Source organism: Myxocyprinus asiaticus, chromosome 1 (genome assembly GCF_019703515.2).
Source record: "Myxocyprinus asiaticus isolate MX2 ecotype Aquarium Trade chromosome 1, UBuf_Myxa_2, whole genome shotgun sequence".
In the NCBI taxonomy this organism is placed as follows: domain Eukaryota; kingdom Metazoa; phylum Chordata; class Actinopteri; order Cypriniformes; family Catostomidae; genus Myxocyprinus; species Myxocyprinus asiaticus.
Window position 1 is genome coordinate 27891667 of NC_059344.1, and position 19918 is coordinate 27911584.

The following is a 19918-nucleotide window of genomic DNA, read 5'->3' on the forward strand; positions in this document are numbered from 1 at the left end:
TCATGTCAGTAACGCATTATTATGGGCATTTAAAGTAAAGAAGGGAGACCATTTGTTTATCATACTTAACATGCCCACAACCCCGAGGACAATTACACTACCGGTCAAAAGTTTTGAAATACTTACTCATTCTTTATTATAATTTATTTTCACATTTTAGAATAATAGTAAAGTCATCAAAACTATGGAATAACATAAATGGAACTATGGGAATTATGTTGTCACTAAACAAAATCCAAAATAAATCAAAACTGTGTTATATTTTAGCATCTTCAAAGTAGTCACCCTTTGCCTAGAATTTGCAGACATGTACTCTTGACATTTTCACAACCAGCTTCTTGAGGTATCACCCTGGGATGCTTTTTAAACAGTATTGAAGGAGTTCCCATCTATGTTGGGCCCTTATTGGCTGCTTTTCTTTATTATTTGGTCCAAGACATCAATTTCAAAAACTTTTTTTGTTTATAAATATATTGTAGTTTTATAATGAAATAAATTAATATGGTGGCACAATTATATTTTTGTCTACAAAACTAATTTCAAACATTTAAGCATACGCCTTCAGATCAAAAGATTTTTAAGATCATGAGAAACATTTCAGGCAAGTGTTTCAAAACTGTTGACCAGTAGTGTATGTTCCGATTAAGGTATTGCTTCATGTGCTGGATGAAGTTGAGTTACATTCGCACTATCTAGGTCTGTTACTCTGACAAAGCAAAAATTGGACTAGTGCATTTCAGTCAGATAAATGTGTTAACATGGCATTTTCTAAAGCGGAATTATTGTTTTAGTCAGACTGAAATCGAACTTCTAAGTGCATATAACCATACTGAATTTCTCCCATGGAACACAAAAGAGATGTTAGGCAGAATAAAAGCCTAGTCACCATACACTTTCATTGTATGGAAAAAGCCGCAATTGAAGTGAATAGTGACTGAGGCTAATATTCTTCCCAGAATCACCTTTTATGTTCCTGAGAAGAAAAGAAGTCATAGGGGTTTGGAATGACATGAGCCTGAGTTAATGATGACATAAATGTCATTTTAAATGAAATACCTCTTTAAAATAAAGGTGAAAAGTATTCTGCTTTATTATAAATTTTTATTTGTCATTTCCCAATAACAATTTCTATGTTGTTCTATTTAATAAACAAATCAAAATGCAAGTGTGAATAGGGGGAAACTGTCATGTACTTGTGAATAAATATTCATATACGTATTCATATTCATCATATTCATAAGCTTGTTAGTGCCATAACTTCACAGACTCCACACTGATGCTGTTGCGAGAATGTTTAAAGAATTTGTTAGTTGTTAATTGGTTAATTTTCTGCTCTATTTGGTTAGTAATAAGACCTTCTGGGCTTCATTGTGATTAGCGTAACAAACATTCAGAAACTAGTTTATTTAGCATATCCATAGTATGGGACACCTAGGATACTCTAAACATGCTGAAGTAGTAGATTTGCCACAAAATAAACATCTCATGCAATTACTTACCTATAAATTAAGCTCCCCATTCTGGCATTGTTATGAGCACTGTTTAGACCAGTGGTGCAGTAAGTTTGTGAAATCAGTACAATGCATTTAGTAGTACAGTGATAACATACTAAAATAGCATCAATGGCAATACATTTATTATTGTGGATGCATTAAACATCATGCTGAACATCCTCTCACTATCTCAGGTTTGGAGTCCTTGCGTGACAGTGGCCATTCCACACCAGTGCGCTCTGTCTCCAATGGCAACTCATTCCTGCGCACCCATGGAAATTCAGCTGAAGGAGGAAATGGGACGTCAGAATTCTCAGAGGACTCCTACAGTCCCTCTGACAGCATGCTTCCCACACCGGTGTTCAACGAGCACTCTTCAGACCAGGCTCATGTTCGTCACACCAATGGCCCCCGCAGCATCCAAGATGATCGGGGAACAGAATTAGGCACACTAGACCGGGCAAGGCTACTTGGTGTTATGTCCAAAGGTAAACGTTTTCACCTGGAGAAGACTCGGCCGATCCAACACAGCCCAGAGAAAGAGCAGGTAAATGAGTTCATCTGTAGCTTGGCACGTCTTTTCTTAGTGACCCTGGCTCTGCTCTTTGCTCTCCTTCTCCTCCTTATAGCGTTAACAGAGTCTGAGCTAGACTTGGCCTTTCTTAGGGACATCCGGAGGACACCCGAATTCCAGCAGTTCCACTATGAATACTTCTGCCCCCTTAGGCACTGGCTGGCCTGCAAGTTGCGCTGGATGGGTGGACATCTCATCAATAAATGATAGTCTCAAGGGACAAGTAGTCTGTGAGTGGGACGTGTCAAGTAGTAATGTCATGGTACCATGAAATGAGAAATTACTATTATCTAGAGTACATTGCCAAAGCCGTGGACTCCCTAATACCATGCCAAGACAACTGTGTATGTTTCAGCTCTAGTTTTTGTGCAATTGTTCTCTGCAGAATTGTAGTTGAGTAAAAATATGGTATGTGTAGCTCTATAAATGCTGCTGTCACCCACTATTCCTTTATCTATTATTGAAATATAATAATAACTACACTCAAAGAATGCTCCCCCAGACTGTGAAGAGTGACCTCATACTGCAGTCAAAGACAAAGATGCCTTCATTGATCAGATTTGTTCAAATACTGTAGATAGAGGCCTAAAAGGTGCATTAATGGCAGAATGAAGTTGAAAATGGCTTGAGTTTTTTTTGGATGAAGTACTTTGCAAGTGTAAAATGTTACAGGGTGTACATTTGATCCATACCACACCGGAAACATGAATGTGGGTGAATGGTATGGTTCAAAGCTATTGATAGAGTTATCTCTTTTCAACATTGCTCATGAGGATTCATTTGTATGAGACAGACTATAAGATACTGTTACCATATATTTAAGACATACTTATTGGCCTTGACATCTAGCTATTCAACCCAAGTGATAAAAATTTATATAATTCATATTTGTAGCTCAAACAATGACCACTTATATTCAGTGAGATGTCCTTCGTGGCCTTGAAGTTCAAATGTTATGAGAATGGTGAAGAAAGTGTACTGAATGGACAGTATAATGTGAAATGTTTGATATAATGTTATCCAATTATCTATAACCCAATTTGTATTGATTTGTTCAATTACTTTTAAGCTTGCAAAAAAGTTTTGGAGACCTCATCCTTTCACTTACACAACCTATAATTTCAAAATGTAAAATCAAAATTATATTTTAGCAAATGCCTGTGTAGGTGATGAAAAAATGGTTGGTTATAGAGTTGTGTGATTTTGACAAGATCCTATCCAAAGGACTGATAAATGTGTTGTTGTTGTTTTTCTTTTTTGTTTTGTTTGTTTTTTTTTGTTTTTTGTTTTTTTTTTTCTTAAACCAAATGACCCTATATTCAATTTCTATTACATTTCTGTTGTCTTCAGGAAACATGTAACATGCACACCCTATTATATTGCTATTTGTGAAAGTATGTGTGTTTTCCCAAGGAAGTTAGACTAGTGGGAAAATAATTTGATTCAAATTGCGAACTGATGGTACAAAAATCATCTGTGGACATAACTGTCAGACGTTAACATCTGTGGACATAACTGAACCAAATCAGTGCAAAGCACCTGTCGGGCCACTCTGTAATCGCCTTGTGGTGGGGAGGTACCCCTCGGTTGTTTTTGCCTTCCATAGTTAGGCCACTGAACAAAATGGACCTTTTTATGTATCTTTGGTTGGAAAGCTTCTGTTAAGAAAGTAAACTAAAACATGAGTATAGCTCATTAGTAGCCTTAAAATATCAGGCCTGTAGCAACTGCATACAGTATGTCCTGAAAAGGTTTTAATCAAATTTGGGGATTGAATAATCTAGAATGGAATATAGTGTGTAAATGTAAAGTTGTTATGTACTGTTGTGTGTAGTATGTCATTCATGAAGTTGAGCACAGTATAACTAGCAACAATACCATTAATGGCACGGGTGAAAACTTGCGTAATTATATCCTGATGTGTGTGTCTTTGTGGAGGTAATTATCATGCGAACAAAAAAGAATGAAGCAATACAAATTATTTTGACAAGCCAGCAAAATTATTTTCTCAACCTAGAGCAACACGATGGTTGAGAGCTACATAAGAAATTAAGTGATCTAGGAATTTGTTGATTGTCTGTGAAGACTTATAAATCAGTGCTCCCATATACTGTGACTCTCTAATCCTTTGTTTAGAATCAGAGCAGTTTCTGATGGTGACTGACACTGTTCCAGCCATTTCAAATGGTAACATTCACTCAAAGCAATAGTAGATTGAAATGAATACATGTTGCAGCTCAGAAGACAATCTGAAATTGTTCATGTATTACACTGTTATACAATGATCACTCAGCTGTGCCTGAGCCCAATATTTGCTATCGGAATACTTCTGTATAGCATCAGATTATTACTTTTCTGTAAATTTCATGACTTTTATTTTCATTATGTTTAATACCATAATTTTTCTAAATAAATAAACCTTCTCCAAACCTATTTTAATTCTTAAGATTTGTATTTGTGAGTTTGGTTGAACAGCCCGTTAAAAAGACTATGATGAGATATGTTTCTAGATAGCCTGGGTTGTATGGCATGATCCTGGACATCTTTACATGTGAGCACCTAGACTTTTAACTAATATTTAAGGATTTGAGTTATCACACAAAGCCTTCAGGTTAGGAGTTAACTACAGAGATCATTGCAGTGACAGGTCATAACCACTAGTCGGCAGAAACACTCCTCTCATCAGAAATCTCTTCACAGATTTGCATACTATATAATTATCATACTCCACCACAGTTTGGTAAATCTTATATGGGACAAAGCAATTCATAAAATGTTACAATATTAAATATGTCATAACATTTTTGAGGGTCTCGGCCTCGTCTCGGAATCGGCCGTATTTTTACTCGGTCTTGTCTCGGTCTCTGACAAAGAGGACTCGGGATTTTATTTCATGACCGGACAAGATCACATCTTCGGGGATATCACTAAATTGCCTGTGCATTGTCTGATTTATTTTTTTAACATCATTACTGTGATTGGATGTGAAACCTCCTGCTTCAAATGCAAGCAATAACTTGACTCATTTCTAATTTGAAATTTGGCTGTCACCCCTCCCCGCCCCCTTCACACGCACTCTGAGTAAGTGAATGCGGGAGACAGGAGAAGAAACTGTGGCTGTCTGAGAGATGTTAGCCAAATCTTCTGTAATACAATCTGGCTACCTAAACCAGTGTTTCCTAACCAATGTGCCCACTAGTGTGCCGTGAAAGACTGTCAGGTGTGCCATGGAAAATTATCAAATTCCTCAAAATAAATAAATAAAGACCGTTTTCCCCCAGTATTTAAGTGAAGGCATAGAGATGGTAAAAGAGTTTTAAAGTTGCCTATTCAGTATATTTTCCATTACAAAGTATTTTATGCAAATGCTTTAAATATTTTGTCCATTATAACATTATTGTTCTAGCAAACTCTAGTCCGCTGTCAAACGCAACTCCTCACATGCCCATAAAATGATGCTTCATCATGACACTTCAGTCAGTGAACCGAACACAACATGTGTATTGTTTTACTCACAGACTAAAAGCTGTTTGTGCACAGAATAGTTACAGATGTAATGAACAGATGTGGCTTACTTGTCGCGTTTCTCTCATGAAACATAAAAATAATATGAGAAATTGTTACATACAATTACTAAAAGCAAATTCTCCTGTTTTAAACAAGTCCAAAAACACCGTGATACGATGTGTAGATTAAGGTACTGTAATCGTCACAGAGCGCATTTGACATCTGAACCGATGAATGGAGGCCGGGCGGCTGCTCTTCGGGTCCTAGTGCCTACCTCTAAAACCTCTGTCAGTGCGACTTATGTGTTTTGTTTCTCTATCAACAACGCGATTTTGCCCTGTGTGACTTATGGTCAGGTGCGACTTTATTTACGGAAAATGCAGTAAATAAATAAATAAATAAATATAAAATGTATTTGCTGTGCCATTGCAATAATTATTTTGCTTGAACAAATCTACAAATTGGAAAAGACACAAATTTGTTGGTTTTTCATTATCCAATTAGCGCTTTTGGCATCTGTGACATCATTATACATTGTACCCATGTTACTTGCGTTTTTTGCACAGCCGAATTTCAAACATTACGAGTTCACACTACTAAAACATGGACACGTTCTTGAAAAGGAAAACTATTGACGATGGTTATGTGGGCTAGCTGTGTGCCAGGGGATTTTTTAATTGTAAAAAGTGTGCCGTGGCAGAAAAAACACTGGGAAACACTGACCTAAACCACAAAGAGTTCATCTGAAAAAAGGCGTCCAAAAGAAAACACACAACAGTATGTAAATTCTGCAATGCAATGCTTACCGAGATGGCTGGGCCAACGTCAAAATTTTATCGGCACTTAGAAAGGAAGCATAAAGAAAGGTAAGCTAAGTGTAAGTGATGATAGCAAAGCTAGCTAGCTAACGTTAGCAATCTGCCTCTTACTGCATTCCATTCAACTCGGAAAGTCGGATTTTCCATTTTCTTACTGGGAAATGTGCAATGGAACGCCTCTTAAAGTCGTAATTACAACTTGGAAAGTCGTGCGGAAATTTTAAACTCCGATTTCGCCGAGATGCAGGTGCGTGACGTCACACAATCTTGTCAGCACCCAGGAAGATGTACAAAATAATGATAAACATGAACTTTTATTAAATAATATCGATAAATTAGTCAAAGTTCCTACATTACATGATATTAAAGCTTGTTTAACAAACATTAGCAAAGTAGCAGGTGTTCAAAACATGGTAAATGATACTCTTTTGATAATCATACACATGTAGCACAAATGCTAGCATTGCAGATTGTTTCTGAATTGGGTTGGTAGGAGACATCTCTGGTGACAGTCAAACACCTGCTAAGCTAACAGGAGCATTGCAGTATTGTTTCCTTTAACATCATCTTCCGAGCATCTGGCAATGGAATGCCAGTTACGTTTTTGCTTGTGATAAACAATTACAAGACAAGCCACATAAAGCTATGTAGCTAATGTATATAAAGTTACATCAACGTTAGCTAATGTCAGCTCACAAACAGTACACGCTGCGGTAACGCACCCTCACTTGGGTGAGAGAGCTAGAGATGTGACAGCAGAGAGTGGAGACCGAGTAATGCGCCTCCACTTATATGAAAAATTTACATTTTAAATGGGTTGCTTTGCTTATGTTTGGCATTCTTTATTCTATTTTCTAGATTTAGCTATGTGGTTAGCAAATTGCACACATTTATACAAGGCTTGTTGTTGGTTAAAAAAAAAAAAAAAAAATTACTATATTGTTTAAGACAGAGAAAACTGAAGACTTAAGTACTGAATAATTGTTTGATATGTTCTATACTTAATGATGGTTTCTTGTGGAAGAGTCCAGAAAACCTGATATGATGCTTGCAGAAATTTTTTATTGTTTTAGGTGGATGGTAAGACTTGGAAAAGGAGTGTTGAATAAAGATGGTTAAGTTGATTTCAGCTCCTTAGTGTTTGTTTGTATTTGTTTGCTCATAGAAAATAAAGGAAAATTCACACACAAAAAATTCACCTGCGCAATGCCTTTTGATTATTTTATCAAGACATTTCTCATGGTACACTGATACATACACACACACACACACACACACACACACACACACACACACACACACACATATATATATGGCAATAAAAGAGGTGAATGAAGAGGAATATTCATTTGCTTTCTGTGGGTGTTTTTCTGGGAATGTGGATCAATTTGAGGAGTGCCTATGGTTTGCATGTTCCACATTTTATCGTAAGTGTATCATGCAGTGTGGGACTCGCACTGGTCTGGTCTTGGTCTTGACTCGGTCTCGCCCTGCCTTGGTCTTGGTCTTGACTCGGTCTCGCCATGCCTTGGTCTTGGTCTTGGTCTTGACTTGGTCTCAACCCCTCAAAGTCTTGGTCTTGTCTCAGTCTCGATACACTCTGGTCTTGTCTTGGTCTTGACTTGGTCTTGGTTTAGGTTGTCTTGACTATAACACTGTTATAATGGATATATTTAGATATAATATATATCTTTATTTATTCTAAGATTGAACAAATTTTGACTCTCAGGCATGTAACTCGATATATTTTGAATTTATTTGTTGGATAGGCAAGATTAATTTTGATGATATACACCTGGACAAAAACTATGATCCATACACAAGCTATCTGCAGAGCAAGCTGGCTAATGTTCTGTTTAACCGTGTACTAGCTGTCAGGTTGCAAGTTAAACTACAATTAAACTTTACTCACTCTTACTCTATTGAAACATCACTCTTACACATTCTCAAACACGCTCCCTGAATAACACCCAGGCACAGGAGTGACAACTTACACACTTCATCCTGGGGTGTTCCATACTGAGCAGGGCCGGCAGTTGTTGCCCTCTCTGCCTGTGTGGAAGAGGCTTCTGTTCATACCATTCATTTTTCTGATTAAAACACCTTGGCAGGGTGCACAGACCACCATCTACTGCTCAGTGGATTAGACTCTACAGAATTCTATTAGTCTTTACTACAGGTCAGCAGCTCTGAATGACTCTATCACAGGTATTAACTGCGATTTAGAAAGATTCTGCTCAGCAAGGCCTGTGAGAGGTGTTAACATACAGCTGATGTGCTTAGTCTACTACTGATCACTGTTTCTGAAGTTAGATTTACAACCCTCAGTTAATTTTTGTGTGTCACCTCTCCCATGATATCATGCTAACATTGACTTGGGACAGCAACGTGCGCCAGATTATAGGAAAAGGCTGACAGACTTGAGCCACCAGTCTTTGTAGATTTGTTATTTTTATATGTTAAAAATTGAAAACAGCAAACTTGCTTAAAGCTTAAGTGTTGTCTGAGTAATGACACTGAGCCTTGCCAGATCTTTTTTTTCCAATGGAGCTTTCAAGAAAGCACAAACATATATTCTCTGAGGATGTTTATATGATTTTAGATGTGTTTTTGTCCATTTTATGCTGTTGTACACTGGTCTCTGTCTTTGCTGTGTTTTGCAGTGACTGTGCACTCAAAGAGGCAGCTCCTCAGGGTAGGGATGACGCTGCAGCCCGTAGACTGTGGGACCTCAGTGTTTTCATGGTGGGCCTGGCTTGAGACAACACCTTGCCCCATTAACCACTGACTTCACTGAAAAAGCAGCAGGTCCCCTTTTTCCTCCACAACCTTACATTGCAACATTTTAGACCATATGAAATATGCTTAACTATACATGAACAACAAAGAGGCCATTTGAATAAGAATGTGGGGAAGTCATTATGTTTGATACACAAGTTGATATATCAGAGAGATTGGTTCTGTAATGAAGTGTCAATGCAACATGATAAACAGCAATATAAAACACTATTAGAAGCATTAAATGATTTGTGACATATTTAAGCAATATTTTGCATAACAGTAAAAATTTGACCAAAATGGCAAAAGGCATTTGAACTACTTTTAAAATGCAGACTTTTTTTATAGACACTTGTTGATTTTTATACAATCCATAAAGATATTACTTCATGTGTAATATGCGTGAAGCAAACCATTTCCATAAAGCCTATTTTGAATCATGAAATAAAGGCTGAATTGTTATCCCTGTGTGCATCAACAGTTCTGCGAAAAGAAAGTCCTAGTGAGTTTATGGTTAAAAAAAAAAAAAAAAAAGAGAGGATCTAGAAAAAAATATAAAAGAATATAATGTTTGATTTAGAAAAATTTAAAAATGAATTGAATAGGTTTAAACATGCTGACAACTGTCAGTTATAAAATCACTGACATGCACAAACAGCAGCACATACCACCAACACACCCTCATCTGAGCCCTCAGAGGACACAAAGCTGTAAGTGTCAGCCACATGCCCTTATCAGTTCTCCGTCCAACAGTTTCACCATCTTTAGCTGGGCTGGAAAAGTGATAAGGAGATGTGAGTGACCATTAGACCATACTCAACCGTCCCAATGAGAACTCCCAAATCCAAAACTCCCACCTGCGCTGTCCAGCCTTATTCTTTCAGCCATAGGAACAGCAAGACTTCCGTAAATGTCTCCCAAAATAGGTTGCTACTAAGATTAGCAGGTAGGATCGCACAGTGGCTCTTAGTAGTTCTTGATTAGCTTGAGTCTAAGTCCGTCTTCCACAAACCATCGTTTTGAAGCAGGTCTTTTCATATGTCTATTCGTATGTCTCTGTGGACACACCCCACAGATGAGTTTTATTTCCTCTCCACCCCACCTATCTGCAAGTCAGCCTTGACATGCTATTGGTTCACAGTTGGGAATCAAAGATTAAACCCCTTCTCTAGCCAAAAGTAGATGTTAACTTGTTCTCCGCACTGTTAGTCATGATCAAATCAGCCAATGAAAGGAGAGAGGCCAGGCCTGGTAGGTGTGTTCTTCTCAGGTGTGATTGAAATAAACATTCCAATCTTCACATACCTGTCAGCCCCTCTCCTCTTCTGCTTCCCTGGACAGAGAAGCAGCGACACACCCTCACAGATATACTTCCTGCTGTAGTTTTTGTGAGCTAAGTTGTCTTTCACCTGTCAAAATCAGTCAGCTTCACTTGTCACTAAATGATGCTTAAAAGCGACATATTTATGAAGCATGTATAATGATATAGACGGTTTGAAATCATAGAGGGGAGAAAAATGTCAAGCTTAAACACTTATCCTCCATGCAATCCTTTGATACAGACTCTTAACAGGTGCAAGCAGTGACACGCACTGTTTGCTCCAAGAAATCAACACCACTTCGAATTTCCCCATGCACAGACAAAGTGAAAGATGTACTAGTGTGTGTGTGTGTGTGTGTGTGTTTGTGTGTTTGTCATTGTGCACATGCGCCTCAATGTGGTGTGAGAATGCAGATTTGTAGCATTCTATGGAATACTGAGCCACTGCCTTTACAGCTTCTTCCTAAGACGAGTTATAACATGTTTAGAGCTTAATTATCATTCAGTATGACTAAGAACTTATCTTCTGCAATCATGTATAATGGATGTCAAAGACATTTATACTGCTTTTGTCTGGTACAGGACAGCTGAAGCTCCAGGAGAAAGGGTGGTTATGGGAAAAAGACAAGCAGAATTACACACAGACACACACCTATGTTCAAACACACACACTAGCTGTCCAACTAATTTGATCATGCTCATCTCTCAGTGACTCAACAAATGCTCACTTCACACCCAGGACATGGCACATTGGCACTATTCTTAAGCCCTCAACTAAAACTAACTTAAAACTTACTTTTTAAAGTCCCTTTAGTTTTTTAGATTCTGAAATGGCAACCATTCCAAATTGCATTACATTCTTTGGAAACAACCGACTTGCACATTTAAAGCTATGGAACGTCCTTTGGCAGAAATTATAGTTGTAAATAAAGTTTACATCCAATTTTTGGAGACCTATAACATGTACTATATTTTATGAATTTCCTAGTGGTACATTGATTATACTGACAAATGTATTTAATATTAAAAAAGAACACATGCCTGCAACCTGACTGCAATGAGGTGAGCAGTCCTTACGCCTGACTGGCTGTTTTGCGAGTGATGGTTAGTGATGTCTTAGCATGCCTGTGTCAGGAAAAGGGAACCAGTGACTCTGTTGGCTTTGTGGCTGATTATCTAGTTGAGTTCCTCTGCATAGTGTGAAAGTCCCATGAAAAGAAAACAAGCCTTTGCCATTCTTTATCTGATCCTGGAGTTCCGTCCGAATCAGATGCCAGGATCACTCATGTGGATAACAGGATATCTGCTAAAACATCTTCAGTCCCAGAGCAGGATTACAGAACACACATTCCCAGCTTTACCATCAAACATCTCCTGTTCATCACTCCCATAAAAAAGAAATACATTAAAATAATTGCAGTTTCATTAACAGTAAAGTTCATTTTTGTGAACATATGTCTTTCAGAAGGCAAATAAGGAATATTTTATCATTTCCTGTTAATCAATTTAAATTATGTAATTAAGTAATGTGATAATTATGTATGCAATAGCTTTCAATACCATTTTTAAAAAGTATGAGAAGTTTCTTTCTGTAAATTTCACCTGACAAAGTCTTAGTTTTTTAGATGTTTGATATTTTAATCATTGTTTTATTGATATTATAAAATGTAACATTAATGAATTTACATATCATTATTTTAATATACAATATAACTAGTTTTTTGTTTTTTGTTTTCTTCATTCAAACCACATACTGTAATTTGTATAATGATAATGATTACACAGATGACTTAATTATGTAGTTTGTACTGACTCAGTTGTACAGTATGCTTTGGACCAAAGGTTTTGACCATAAGATTTGTCAAATGAAATTTAACTGAAATCTTTTAGAAATGAACCCTCACCCTTTTATTCCTGAAAACAGTTAGTGGGTATATTTTATGCTTTTTAACATGATCTCAAATATGTAAACCAACTGTACTTGCAGATTAAGTTTTTGTGTACTGAATAGACTTGATCATAACATCTATGATTTAAAGAGTAGATAGCACACAAAGGGCAGTGTTTGCAAAACTACATATAACTGATATGTCCATATTGCAGATTCTGAGTACACCTGGGAGAGATCCAAAATGTTGGGGTTAAAATTGTTTTTTATGAAAGGGCACAGTGAAAAAAAAAAAAAAAAAAAAAATTTAAAAAACTTTGTGACTGATTTCCTTTAAACTGAAACCTACAGTATATTGTGAAAAAATAACCCTGAGTTACAACCTTTTGACTTGCAAAAAGATTCACACTCGACAAGAGGCTCACACAGGCTTACAACTGAGCAAACACGTTCCATTTGAATTGACATAAACTAGATGAATGTGTAAACAAGTGACTGTGTTTGGAAATTATTTGTCAAATACATTACCTGCCTACAAGAGAAAGAAAGAAAGAAGAAAATAAGGTTTTGAGCCAACTAAATTAAAACTGCAATTACAATAACAATATCATTATATCTTTGCAAGCTGTTGGATAAACAAGAGAACACAATAAAACCACACTGGCATACATTAAGACAAGAGGGAACTATATAAAGAGGTCGATTTTAACCAAAAGATTAAAATGTGTTCTCAGGACAAGGGTAGCCCACTTTTCATAAATGTCAGGTTGGCACAACACTTTGGAAATTTGGACACAAAACAATAAAATAAAATAAATAAATAAACTTACCCTGAGAAATATTCATCTGAGACAGCAGAGAAATAAAAATGATTTCAATATTATTGTGTTAAAGGGGACATTTTTGGCAGTATTTTTTTTTTTTTTTTTACTTTTGTAGTATCTACCGGCATCTGTTCAAGATTTACATAAGGCTATCCAACTTATTTTAAAGAGTGATCCTGCATGCAAGTCACATGAAGAACTGTTACTAAGTAACAGTTGTCAGGCCACAGACAGTTCCTCCACTTTAAGCTTTTAAAAACACACTCAGGATGGAAACATGACCTGTGCCAGACTCCAACTCGGGTCTCCCATAGACACCACAGATCAATATGTCGGCACATTTGCATTTACTACAAGACCACTGCTCCGACGTAGATTTTTTTTCTTTTTATTGGAGCACTATTGAACAGAAGTAATGCATTATACATTCACAAAATTCTTCCCCTCATTATCCAAAAGGTGTTTTTGATTTGTTTTAACTGTTTTCTTACTTGTTTTTTTCCATCAGTGGGACTAAATCTGTTCTCTGCTATGACTTCCCTGGATTTCAAGAAGCTTTACCTCATTAACAGCCTCAAGTTAACACACAAGAGCTTCCCATGTCATATTTCTGTGTGTAACTAATATGCCTAAAAATTAAATTGCTGACCAAGAATTATTTACTGCTTTTACACTCATTGAATGCAAGTAATGGAAACATGAGAGCGTAGTCTGGATCAGTTCTCTAAGACTTTTCATATAGTAGGAAACAAAATCTATTTAAATCTGAAGACAAAAGTTTTAAACAAAAAGTTTAAGAGTTTTGACAAATTTAAAACAAAGAAGTGCTATGACGTAAAGCAAATAAGAAATATTTAAGATTCTGTATTATTTGAGTCTCTAATCAAATAAGCAACTTTGAGATATCGACCATTAACTCATTTGTTCAAAAGTTCAGAATGCCTTGCTTTCATTGAAAAACACAAGATGCTCTTTGGAATTTTCTCAAATCATGCTGGGATAACATGGATCATCAAGCTTTGCTCAAATACAAACCTACTGTATAATCTTTTCTGTAAAAAATGTTTTCTGCTTCTTGTGCTTGTACAAGAACTTCTCAGGCACTAGAGGGAGTCATCTCCCTGGTACTGGATCATGCTGACTGTGGTAATATTCTAGCTGAAAACCTCTGGAGCTGGTAAGAGTAACTTATATAATTATTTGTTTTGCTAAATTATTTAGTCAAACTTAAATTAAACCAGTTTTAATTACCTTGTTGAATTTTGCAATCTAATGAATTTGAAAGTATTTGTGAGTCATTATTTGTGCCAACATTTTCTTTGTATGGCAATTTTATATCACTCATCACTTAGTTGCTGTTTTCTTTCAGTCAAAGCAGCAGGTATTTGACTGTATGAAGTAATCTGACAATTGAGCTGCATATACAGGATATGCTTAATGCAGCAGCACACCCAATAAATAGCAGATCTGTTTTACTAATGGTTAGAAATAATAAAATTTTTCAGTGGTTTGTAAAGTAATTAAGCATCAAATACACTAGAGGGCTAAAAACAGAGAATGACTGTACATAAAAGCAAAAGCACATACAGTATATGAAAAGACAATGTTGCTTGTATTTTTTTCATTTATGTTCTGGAACTCAGTTTTAGTACTCTTACAGGTTCAGGCCCTTCAGCCTGTATGCAAGCAGGGAGTGCATCTTTCTCCACTGAGTGATGACTGTGGTGAAGTATATCAATTTCCCAGCAACCATTGTTTGATTGTGTAGTAGGCAAATTAGTTTCTTACAGGGTGATATTGTGTCATGCTGTTGTGAATTTGTGTTTTCATATACACAGTTGAAGTCAGAAGTTTACATACACTTAGGTTGAAGTCATTAAAACTAATTTTTTAACCACTCCACAGATTTCATATTAGCAAACTATAGTTTTGGCAAGTCATTTAGGACATCTATTTTAGAGTAATTTTTCCAACAATTGTTTACAGACAGATTGTTTAACTTTTAATTGACTCTATCACAATTCCAGTGGGTCACAAGTTTACATACTCTAAGTTAACTGTGCCTTTAAGCAGCTCGAAAATTCCAGAAAATGATGTCGTCTTTAGGCAATTAGCCAATTAGCTTCTGATAGGCTAATTGGCTAATTGAAGTCAATTGGAGGCATACCTGTGGATGTATTTTAAGGCCTACCTTCAAACTCAGTGCCTCTTTGGTTGACATCAAGGGAAAATCCAAATAAATCAGCCAAGACCTCAGAAAAAAGTCCGTTCATACTTGGGAGCAATTTCCAAATGCCTAAAGGTACCACGTTCATCTGTACAAACAATAGTATGCAAGTATAAACACCATGGGACCACGCAGCCATCATACCGCTCAGGAAGGAGACGCATTCTGTCTCCTAGAGATGAATGTAGTTTGGTGCAAAAAGTGCAAATCAATCCCAGAACAACAGCAATGGACCTTGTGAAGATGCTGGAGGAAACAGGTAGCCAAGTATCTATATCCACAGTAAAACAAGTCCTATATGGACATAACCTGAAAGGCTGCTCAGCAAGGAAGAAGCCACTGTTCCAAAACCACCATAAAAAAGCCAGACTACAGTTTGCAAGTGCACATGGGGACAAAGATCTTACTTTCTGGATAAATGTCTTCTGGTCTGATGAAACAAAAAATGTATCTGTTTGGCCATAATGACCACCATTATGTTTGGAGGAAAAAGGGTGAGGCTTGCAAGCTGAAGAACACCATCCCAACCGTGAAGCATGGGGGTGGCAGCATCATGTTGTGGGGGTGCTTTGCTGCAGGAGGGACTGGTGCACTTTACAAAATAGATGGCATCATGAGGAAGGAAAATGATGTGGATATATTGAAGCAACATCTCAAGAAATCAGCCAGGAAGTTAAAGCTTGGTCACAAATGGGTCTTCCAAATGGACAATGATCCCAAGCATATCTCCAAAGTTGTGGCAAAGTGGCTTAAGGACAACAGAGTCAATGTATTGGAGTGGCCATCACAAAGCCCTGATCTCAATCAGAAAATGTGTGGGCAGAACTGAAAAAGCATGTGCAAGCAAGGAGGCCTACAAACCTGACTCAGTTGCACCAGTTCTGTCTGGAGGAATGGGCCAAAATTCCAGCAACTTATTGTAAGAAGCTTGTGGAAGCCTACCCCAAATGTTTGACCCAAGTTAAATAATTTAAAGGCAATGCTACCAAATACTAACAAAGTGTATGTAAACTTCTGACCCACTAGGTAATGTGATGAAAGAAATAAAAGCTGAAATAAATCGTTCTCTCTACTATTATTCTGACATTTCACATTCTTAAAATAAAGTAGTCATCCTAACGGACCTAAGACAAGGAATGTTTCCTTGGGTAAGGTGTATGTAAACTTCTGACTTCAACTGTATGTAGTTACAAATTTCATGAATTATTTAAAATAATCAGGGCTCTACAGTGTGAGCGTTTTACTTGCATTTGCAAAACTTGAGTGAAAATTACTGCTTGCGAATGCAGAAAATTATTTGGGTGCACGGCGCAAGTAACAGCTGATCTAACGCCAAAAGTTATGAACTTATTATTGCAGCCTACCATCGGAATTAACGTAATGTATAATAACTACGTAATGTATCTTCCCTCATATACCAAATACTTTTAAAAGAGGTGCGTTCGTTATTTTTGCATTAAAAGCACCTTTTTTTTCACTCTCACATGGCTGCGAGTGCTGTTCTCTCCTTCCCACTCTTTCTTTCATGTGCACGCAGAGAAGAGGGAGAGATATACCACGTGAAGATGGTTTAAGCAGAGATTCTTGCTTGTTATGTCAAAATTACGGACAGCATTCTGAATAATGACAGATTAATCTCATGCTCACACACAAGATTCTGAGAAAAATAGCGAGCCAAATTAAATTGTGCAAATCCATAATATGCGAGATAACAATAAACAGCATGTCAGCATCCTCGTCTAACTTAGCGTGATGAGCAAAATCTCAAACAAATTATTTATTTTTTTTAATCATGAAATGTCACTACCAATAACAGCCTCTTTGCACGACTGCGTGAGGATGACACGCACCAAATTTACAGTATTCTGCTTCTAACACAGTGGACAAGTGCTTGTGTGTTTCTTTTTCTTGGATCTTCAATGGTCATGAAAATTCTATAACATCATAACCACGCACTGCAAGACTCTTAAAATGGCATACCTTGTTGATGCTTTATAACGAGACCATCAAGCAGCTGCATGGCTCTGCGTCAATGTGTAATAGACCAGTAGAAATGTCAACTGCTAGAAATGTATCAAGTATCATGTCTATCATGGTAATGCAAAATCTGTGGCAATGCAAGTTCCCAAAAATCAATCATAATTTTGCATTTCTCTCGGCAATCGATGATAATGCTTGCACGTGCACACGAGTAAACACATAGAGCGCAAGGAGAGAGAGCGCGCATCCATGGCGGTGATATACTGTATGTGTAGACATTTATATAATTAGAGGGGTAAAATTTTGGGAACCACTGGTCAGGCGCATATTTTCATAGAAAAACAATTTTAAAAAACAGCATATACAGATGCAGAATTGCTTCTTTGTGGTAGTTTATGTCATATAAAATATATTAATATTGTATAACTTTCATGAATATCCCATTAAGCATTATTGCATTATATAACATTTAATAGACAGTTGAAACAGAAAATACATTAATGTAGTTATGAATGTCATGAAAGTTTGATTTGAAAGATTCAAATTTTGATGAACTAACTACTAATCTGTTAAGAATTAGGCCTAACTACAGTATATGTTTGTTAATGGCAAATGGAAATATAAAGTGTCATCAATATATTATTAGTTTATTAGTGGCTTAAGGAGATTCGTCAGGATTGATGTAGTTTGGTGCTGCCTGTAAGTTTAATTTAAGAAATAATAATTTGAAAAACCTGAATAGGTGGGGACCCCCCATAAGACTGGAATCAATTTGGGCACTGGTCACAGGAACTCCTTAGTCCAGTTGTTTGTTGAGAGAAAGATCATATGTACCATAGTTGCAATACAATTTGAGCAGCCGATCGAACACTTTGAGAATCTGTACAACTGCAATAGCGGTGGACTTTTATTCTGTTGCACGGCTTTGAGGAAGATTTGATGATGGCGCGGGTTGACCGATCAGTGGAAAGGAGCGTTTCATGGCCACCCACATGTGCAAATCAAATATTTAAGGTTTCTAACCTTAAACCAAAAAACGACAAATCAAGCCAAATTCTTGTATATATAAACGCGTTGTTTTCTCGTTTCTCCTTAGTTCTTTTCAAATTGAAAATCAAAACGTTCACGGACCCTTTATAAACCTACTTTTTTGGGTAAATTTTGACGATTTAATTTAGCTGATTATATATAACTCATAAATCCGTGTATCATTCGTTCATTTCATATTCAATTAGGAATTTAAAATCAGAAAAACAAAAAATGACTTATTTCATTATTCGTTTACAAAACCAATATTAAAAAACAATTAATGACGTAATTTCGATTTAATGCTCAAGTTAAAAATAGGAAATTGGAAAAATAGCCATGGGACATTGTGCGTTTGGACTATTTGATTTCACTAATATATGGCTTGAATATTTGATTCGCACATATGGGTGGACCTGAAACGCCCCTTTCTTCTGATTGGTCAACCTGCACCATCGTCTTCTCAATGCTATGAGACAGAATGAAAGTTCTCTGTTGTTTAATTATTCAGATAAATTCGTCTCAGTTAATATTAAATTCTTTACCATTTACTCTCCAAAACTCGCCACGTTTATTGCAGCTGAGCTATCTCTATCTTCAAGTAGTCAGACACAGTGCCTACACACAACCATAAAATGTTCATTGAATGCAGACAGGGTTTCGTCTTCATGCGATTCAGTATTAGGACAATCGTTGCCACGTGAAGCAATTGATATGAGCGACACACACACACACACACACACACACACACACACACACACACACACACACACACACACATACTATTAAGATTTTTATTAAGATTAATCCCTCGCTCTGTAATCCAAATATATTTTCACAGTTATACTTCTTCGTGCCACACAGCTTGTTTTATTCATTTATAAGTGGTACCATGCAGTGCAGCTGATCAGCTGAACACTGGTGGTCCACACTGCACTGGAAAATCGGCTGGCATTCGCAGTTAGGGTGACCAGACATCACTTTAAAACCGGGGACCGCATCATGTACAGCATCACGGTGGACTTACAGTCGGGACACCTTTTGTCCTAATAACTAGTCTAAGGCAGCTATAGTTTGATTGCTTTTAATAAGCGTTTTAAATTGACATCAGTGTTTTGTGCATTTTTGAAATGAGAAATCATCAAAGAGTATTGAAAGAATCAGTTTATTTGAATTTATACATATTGCAGTGCAATGAACAAAGCAAGATGCGGTTCAGGGAATATACAGACTTAACGTAGGGTGCATCCAAGAGAGATGAACATTCATGCCAGTGAATTATAACAGCTACAACAGTAAATAACACATGATAAATAATAATAATAATAATAATAATAATAATAACAAATAAATTGGAAGATACTATTGTCTTATATTAAATGTAATAAGTATTTACATGGCAGCAAAGAGTACTAATTTCAAGCTCAGATCATTCCGACATCCATGTTTTTGAATGGGAATATGGGTAGCCTTTACCTACTG

General features: G+C 36.7%; 1 protein-coding gene across 4 annotated transcripts in view; it reads left to right on the forward strand.

Annotated features, from left to right (window-relative positions):
* Positions 1–4491, forward strand: part of LOC127445257 (FERM domain-containing protein 5-like) — a 64813-nt gene extending 60322 nt beyond the window's left edge. For 2 of the 4 annotated variants that reach the window (XM_051705186.1, XM_051705202.1), the window contains one exon: positions 1688–4491. In XM_051705186.1, the coding sequence (XP_051561146.1) occupies positions 1688–2274 (587 nt within the window). In that variant the 3' untranslated portion in view covers positions 2275–4491. The remainder of the gene's footprint in view (positions 1–1687) is intronic. The other 2 variants (XM_051705193.1, XM_051705211.1) reach the window with 2 other exon arrangements.
* Positions 4492–19918: the final 15427 nt, after the last annotated feature.